The sequence below is a fragment of the Colossoma macropomum genome, unplaced genomic scaffold, assembly GCF_904425465.1.
Source record: "Colossoma macropomum unplaced genomic scaffold, Colossoma_macropomum, whole genome shotgun sequence".
Lineage (NCBI taxonomy): Eukaryota > Metazoa > Chordata > Actinopteri > Characiformes > Serrasalmidae > Colossoma > Colossoma macropomum.
In genome coordinates, this window is record NW_023494792.1 from 1,577,540 (window position 1) to 1,585,254 (window position 7,715).

Genomic DNA, 7,715 nt, shown 5'->3' on the forward strand with positions numbered 1-7,715 from the left:
CTCTTCACTCCAAACTCTTGGGAAACTGGGCGAGTTTTCAGATTTACAGATCTGCTGCAGCTCATTGTAAAGTTTTTCAGAGGAATCCGGGCAGAGTTACAGTTTCTAGGCTGTGAAGGACCAACTGGGTGAACCAGTCTGCTACAGCGCCACCCTGAGGCAGAGCAGTGCTGCAGCTCTAGTTAGTTAAGAACTCCAGAGACAGAAGCTGATTGTGGGAGAAGCAGATAAACAGCTTCATTCAGTCTGGATTTGAGTGTCTGTTTGTTATGTTTTGATTTTGAGACATTCAGGGGGTCCAACAGGTTATTTAGGGGGTCCCAGATCCCCTAAATTTCACACCATGACTGTAGCCCACAGTATGTGTGAACAGCGCCCCCTTTATTTTGGGTACACCGCTTCAGGCAACAATGGGCCACAATTAACAGGTTAAATTACATTCAACTAAACATAATATCTACTAAATTCACTTTAACCTCGACCCAAAGCTAAAACTAACTCTAGCCCTGGTCCCAACACTAATGCTGATCTAAACCCTCTTCAGCTGAGCTACACCTCATTGTTTGTTAACCATTTGAGCACCTGTACATGATCTGTTGGGGACTGTCCAAATAGACTGAGACCAGAATGACTGACTTCATATCAAGTCTGTAGGACTAAAGAAGCGTTTCATTCCAAAATAATCAGCAAATTTATTGATCAGGGACAATCAGGCATAATTATTACATCACACAGACTAAAATAGCAATACACACCTCTGTACATCAGTCTTAATAGAGCTTTTAAACATCACAAATCAGACAAGAGAGGACAAACAAAACACTCATAAAATCACTAACGAACAGGGCTTCATAGATGGTGATGTTGGGGTCTGTTTTACAGGAGAAGGAAAAAACACACTCAACATTGAATGGAAGTTAATGGAGAAATGATCTAATCTCAGTCAGTCTGGAGCATTTCTGTTGGTCTAGTCATGAGATTTTGACCCAAAGTAAAGGGCAGCTGCTGAAAATGAGAAACGACAAATATGGAGAAATATGGAAATATGGAGATCAGTTTTGTCATTTTTCAGTTTTTGACATAATTTAAACATACCTGTTTTTAGATTGTGTGTAAATTTCATGATGAACCGACCAACAGAAACGGCCCAAAATGACTTGGAAAAAAGGTCTGGTTCCACTGACTTACATTAAAAGTAATGTGTGTTTTTCCTTCTCCTGTAAAGTCACCGTTTTGGAGATACAAGGTTTTGTTCCCAACAGCGATATAAATATATGACCTAAAGTATTTATGTAAATGATGTTTTGGAAACATTCATATTATAATTTACAAAAATATACCAAAACAACACTTTTGAATAAACTTATGCTCCTGTATTCCTTTATTTTAGGTTCATTATTTTATTGAATCCGGTCATCCAGCCCTTCTTCTGTGTGAGATTAGTTCGGACAGTGTGTTACTGACCTGGATTCATTGAATCTACTCAGCTCTAACTCACCTGGAGCTGCTAACCCTCAAACCCAGCCAACACAAACATTTCATGACACAAACAGGAACCATGAGAGAAAAAACAGGAAGCAGGACCCTCTGAGCTCCAACTTGGACCAGACTTGCATACAGATTTCTTGTTTCAGATTTCAGGATGGGCTGATGTTACGGCTAGTTGTTAAACTCATCAGTCTAATCAGAATCCATTCTGCTGCTGCGTTAAATCATGAAGCTGATTAAAAAATCAGGCCACTGCTGTGTTTATCTGTGCTAAAGCACTTCAGTCCATGTTTATAGATCACAGTGAGTCACACAGAGTCAGAAACATCATAATCAGGTCTATCAGAGACACTGAACACCTCCACACAGTCTGAGGACGACCGTGAGAAGACTTAGACGTGCAGTTAGCGCCATGCTAGCCTAGCAGCTGTATGTTTACACGTCTTGCTAGCCTCGTAGCTCCTGTGCTGAAACTAAAGCAGCTAACTCCAGACGCCAAACGCGCCTTGGCTGATTTACAGTTGAGATGAGCAGAACTGATTTTTCAGTTTTTGATTTTCCACCATTCTTACAGTGAACGCTGCAGAAGAATAAACAGAGGTGATGTGAAACTGATCTGATCTCAACACAGAAGAGCAAAATCTACAACCAGGCATACACTGTGTGATGTTAGCCTGTTTGGTTGAAGCTGACGGAAAATCATGATTAGGCCAAATTTTAGCTTCACTGGCTGTCATTTGCAGTCTAAGAGGGGCAGCGATGCCCAGTTAACTGTCCGAACGAGCTCTAGCTGAGCAGTCGTATGATGAGGTGGATTTCTGAGATTTTGGTCACACTCACCTAGAACCACACACACACACAATCACAACCACCTCTCCTACACAGGGCATCACGCATAAACGGACGCAAATAAGTCGCCATCTGCGGTACCAACGTCCGTATATGCCGACTTTCCTCCATTTGAACTGAACTGTGAGGTGTGCAGAAATAAATACTGTGATTTTTTTAATGAGTTTGTAAAACCTGGTGTTGAGTTTCATTTCACAGTGTGGCAGAAGTTAGCAGAGCTGTTATAGCAGTTTGTCGATGGCTGAATCTTAAACGCCCCCCTCCTTCCTATGTAGTGCACTATGTAAGTTCTGGCTTCTACACCAAAACTGGGCACTGTTTGTCCAGTATGGAACTGTGCACACTTGGCTGAATCCCAAATGGCTGTTTATTATGCTGCTGTCGGAACGAAACCTCGCATCTCCAAAATATGGGAGAAATAAAAAAAACATATTTTACCTTAATGTAAAAGTTACCAAACTTTTTCCAAGTAATTTTGGGCCGTTTCTTTTGGTCCATTCGTCGTGAAATTAGCACACCATGTAAAGGACAACAGGCATTTTCAAATCACGTCAAAAAACTGACAAATGACCAAAATGGGGATGCAAGGTTTTGTTCTGACAGCAGTGATACGATGCACTGTTTGGGTGCAGGAGCCACTGTTTTAATTGTAGAGGGAGTCCTTTGAGATTCAGACAGTGTTTTTTCTCAGAACTTGGACACACAGCACAGTATTTTAAATGAAACTGATTATTGGAAATTGTGTGTAGACAGAGCTGACTTTAGGGGCTGGGTTTCACGGGTAGCGCTAGGCAAAGCTTTTTCGTACAGTGTGAGTATATAGTATGAATATATAAATCGTAGGCTTTGTCCAAACACGATTGTCTATGTCTCATTTCTATGTCTGACTTTAGAGGAATCCGTAAAGTTGCTACCGATGCTGGAATATCTCAGTCCTGGAGTGATGCCAACCAATTGAGGCTGTATAAAAGATCAAGTATGTAGAACTGGGCAGTTAGCATTATCCTCCACACCAGCTAACTGGCCCAAGCTTGTTAACCATCATGTGATTATGAAGCTACGTACAGCGAACACTGAGGAAAGAACCTCTAGAATGAAGTCGTTCTGTTTCTTCTTCGTCTTTAATGTCTTAGTTGCCAACAGCAGTAGCTTTCCTTCATTAGCCGTGCTTGCGATGTGTCGGTGAACTGATCAACCCCACCACCTCGGCTTTGGGGGCGGGGCTGTGGTGGGCGGAGCCACGTCAAACACCGCCTCCGGTCCGACTGACGAGCAGACGAAGTAGAGATTGGCTCCTAGCAGGACCAGCACGGGCAGGAAGGAGAGTCCGAAACCGAGAGAGCGAACGCTGCTGCGGAACACCACACAGACCCAGTAGATCAGCCTGAGCACACAAACAGAGCAGGGTTACAGAAGATTTGGACAAAGAAACGTCCCCCAAAAGTGGATCAGCCCGGACGCCTCAGGGGTCTGAAGTTCACTTCTTTGAAGCAACATTATGTAACAGTTTTACCTTAAAATAACAGATTCAAAGTCATTTTGATGCTACATTGATTTATAACAGTGAGAACGGCGTCTCTGTTATCACCACTCCGGCCCGGAACTCCTGCTATAGTGCTATGTAACTTTGGAGGAGCAGCACAAGAACCTCTCACTGAGGTCTACCTGTCTACCCATCACTCATCATGGACTCACCTGCTGAACACTGTTATTGATTACTGCAGTGAGATCTACCTGTCTACCTGTCAGTCATCACAGACTCACCTGCTGAACACTGTTATTGATTACTGCAGTGAGATCTACCTGTCTACATGTCAGTCATCACAGACTCACCTGCTGAACACTGTTATTGATTACTGCAGTGAGGTCTACCTGTCAGTCATCACAGACTCACCTGCTGAACACTGTTATTGATTACTGCAGCGAGGTCTACCTGTCTACATGTCAGTCATCACAGACTCACCTGTTGAACACTGTTATTGATTACTGCAGTGAGGACTACCTGTCTACCTGTCCATCATCACGAATTCACCTGCCGAACACTGTTATGGATTACTGCAGTGAGGACTAACTGTCTACCTGTCAGTCATCACAGACTCACCTGTTGAACACTGTTACTGATTACTGCAGTGAGGACTACCTGTCTGCCTGTCCGTCATCACAGACTCACCTGTTGAACACTGTTATTGATTACTGCAGAGAGGACTACCTGTCTACCTGTCCGTCATCACAGACTCACCTGTTGAACACTGTTATTGATTACTGCAGAGAGGACTACCTGTCTACCTGTCCGTCATCACAGACTCACCTGTTGAACACTGTTATTGATTACTGCAGAGAGGTCTACCTGTCTACCTGTCAGTCATCACAGACTCACCTGCTGAACACTGTTATTGATTACTGCTGAGAGGACTACCTGTCTACCTGTCCGTCATCACAGACTCACCTGTTGAACACTGTTATTGATTACTGCAGTGAGGTCTACCTGTCTTCATGTCAGTCATCACAGACTCACCTGCTGAACACTGTTATTGATTACTGCAGCGAGGACTAACTGTCTACCTGTCCGTCATCACAGACTCACCTGTTGAACACTGTTACTGATTACTGCAGTGAGGTCTACCTGTCTACCTGTCCGTCATCACAGACTCACCTGTTGAACACTGTTACTGATTACTGCAGTGAGGTCTACCTGTCTACCTGTCCGTCATCACAGACTCACCTGCTGAACACTGTTATTGATTACTGCAGCGAGGACTACCTGTCTACCTGTCCGTCATCACAGACTAACCTGCCAAACACTGTTATTGATTACTGCAGTGAGGACTACCTGTCTACCTGTCAGTCATCACAGACTCACCTGCCAAACACGAAGATGATGGTCAGTAAGGGCACCAGTTTTCAGCATGTCCTGCCTGACGTAGGTTGCCATGACGGCGAGTTGGATGAAGTAGAGGAGGTACAGATGAAGGGAGTCCCGGACGTAGTTGCCGTGGACAACAATATCACGCATCGCACGAGTCCCGTCAAACAGGGGCTTCAGGGCGCCGAATTTAAACCGGGACACACCCTGAACCAACACACCTTAGAGACACAAAGACAGGAATATATATATATATATATATATATATATATATATATATATATATATACACACACACTGAATGAAAATCATCATTATGACTGATATCAAGCTAACCACCAAGCGAAAGCTAACCAATTAAAAGCTAAAGAACCTCTTCTGCTTTAATATAACACTCCCTTTTACTGTCATAGAACCTCTTTTAATGTTTCACTCTGTGTTATCAGAGGAGCTCTGTTGTAAACGCACCCAGAACGATGGGGAGAGTAGCGAAGAAAGCACAGTGCAGCGTGTACACCAGCCTGAAGGGGGCGCTGCTGACCGGAGGAGTGTCGAAGGGCAGGAGCTCAAAACCCGCCCACACCAGGAGAGGAAACATCGCCGCAGCGGCTAAGAGACCTACACTCAGCTTTACTATCTCACCACAGCACCCACAACGACCTGAGAGAGAGAGAAAGAGTGAGAGAGTGAGAGACAGACAGACAGACAGACAGACAGAGAGAGGTTATTAGATTACATTAAGTATTTCTCTCAAATCAAACCTTAAGCCCTACTGGAGCTGCATTAAGACTGTAGGGAGTAATCTGAGTGACGACTGACGAGATCTGTGATTTAATCCCGTGTGAAACTGCACTGTCTAGTTTCTACAGAGCGGCTGAATAATAACTCCTGAGCTAATTACCTTCTGCTGTCCTGCTGGATTAGTCTGAACAGAGGAGGTGCTGCAGTGTAGTGTTCGTGTGATCTGATTGGCTGATTCATACAGGATAAAGGATCTGTGTAATTTCCCTGAATACCCCAGATCGAAACATCACTGCGCGAACGTCACGCTTATGAACACCAACACGCTACTGCGGCTAAACAGCAAATACAGCACCCAGAAAACCCCAAACATGACACTGGATGGGGGAGGAGATGTTCAGCATGGGGCGACGCCCACTGTGATGAGGTAATCACTCAGATACAGCACCTCAGAACAGAACCTGCTAACAGACACGGGAACCTCTGCTTTGTTAGCTAACCAGGAGAACCGGCTAACTGCTAACGGATCTTAGCTAGACTCAGCGCTCCATCCTCCAGTTTAGGCCTGTGAACCACAGCCCTGCTGCTGGTCTGAAGAGGAGAGATAGATGAGAGAGTGAAGCTCTCTCGCTCTCTCTCTCTCAGTGCAGAGTGATCACTGTCCTGCAGGGGGGGCTAAGCTAAATGAGCCCACTCGCTAGCCTAATGCTAAACTAGCTGCTACTGACTGAAAGCTCCTGTCTGTCTGTCTGTCTGTCTATCTGTCCGTCCGTCCGTCCGTCTGTCTGTCTGTCAGGAACTGTTTAAGTTTAACTCTGGACTGAATGTCGGGGTGATGACAGTTTGATCCAGTCTATCAGAGGGAATTGTGGGTAAATTACTAAGGTCCTTTATGGTGTATGACTCAACTGGCTAAACCCCTCCAGAGTAAACTACCGGAGTTTATCTGATAACTGATCCAGATCATACAGAGATACAGACACACTGACTAATCTGATATAAGAACATCTGTCTGACTGTCTGTCTGACTACATAATCCAGATCAGAGATACAGATACACTGACTAATCTGACATAAGAACATCTGTGTGACTGACTGTCTGACTACATAATCCAGATCAGAGATACAGACACACTGACTAATCTGATAAGAACATCTGTCTGACTGTCTGTCTGACTACATAATCCAGATCATACAGAGATACAGATACACTGACTAATATGATATAAGAACATCTGTCTGACTGTCTGTCTGACTACATAATCCAGATCACACAGAGATACAGATACACTGCCTAATCTGACATAAGAACATCTGTCTGACTGACTGTCTGACTACATAATCCAGATCAGAGATACAGATACACTGACTAATCTGATAAGAACATCTGTCTGACTGTCTGACTACATAATCCAGATCATACAGAGATACAGATACACTGACTAATATGATATAAGAACATCTGTCTGACTGTCTGTCTGACTACATAATCCAGATCATACAGATACACTGACTAATCTGATATAAGAACATCTGTCTGACTGACTGTCTGACTACATAATCCAGATCATAGAGATACAGATACACTGACTAATCTGATATAAGAACATCTGTCTGTCTGTCTGTCTGACTACATAATCCAGATCACACAGATACAGATACACTGACTAATATGACATAAGAACATCTGTCTGACTGTCTGTCTGACTACATAATCCAGATCACACAGATACAGATACACTGACTAATATGACATAAGAACATCTGTCTGACT

The 7,715-nt window shown here is 43.8% G+C and overlaps 1 protein-coding gene across 1 annotated transcript in view; it reads right to left on the reverse strand.

The window, feature by feature from the left end:
* Positions 1-672: 672 nt before the first annotated feature.
* The window catches only part of tmem79a (transmembrane protein 79a), a 12,433-nt gene continuing 5,390 nt past the window's right edge, over positions 673-7,715 (reverse strand). The window contains 4 exon segments of the mRNA XM_036577906.1: positions 673-3,721; positions 5,198-5,238; positions 5,240-5,421; positions 5,669-5,860. Coding sequence (XP_036433799.1) covers positions 3,529-3,721; positions 5,198-5,238; positions 5,240-5,421; positions 5,669-5,860 — 608 coding nt within the window. The 3' untranslated portion in view covers positions 673-3,528.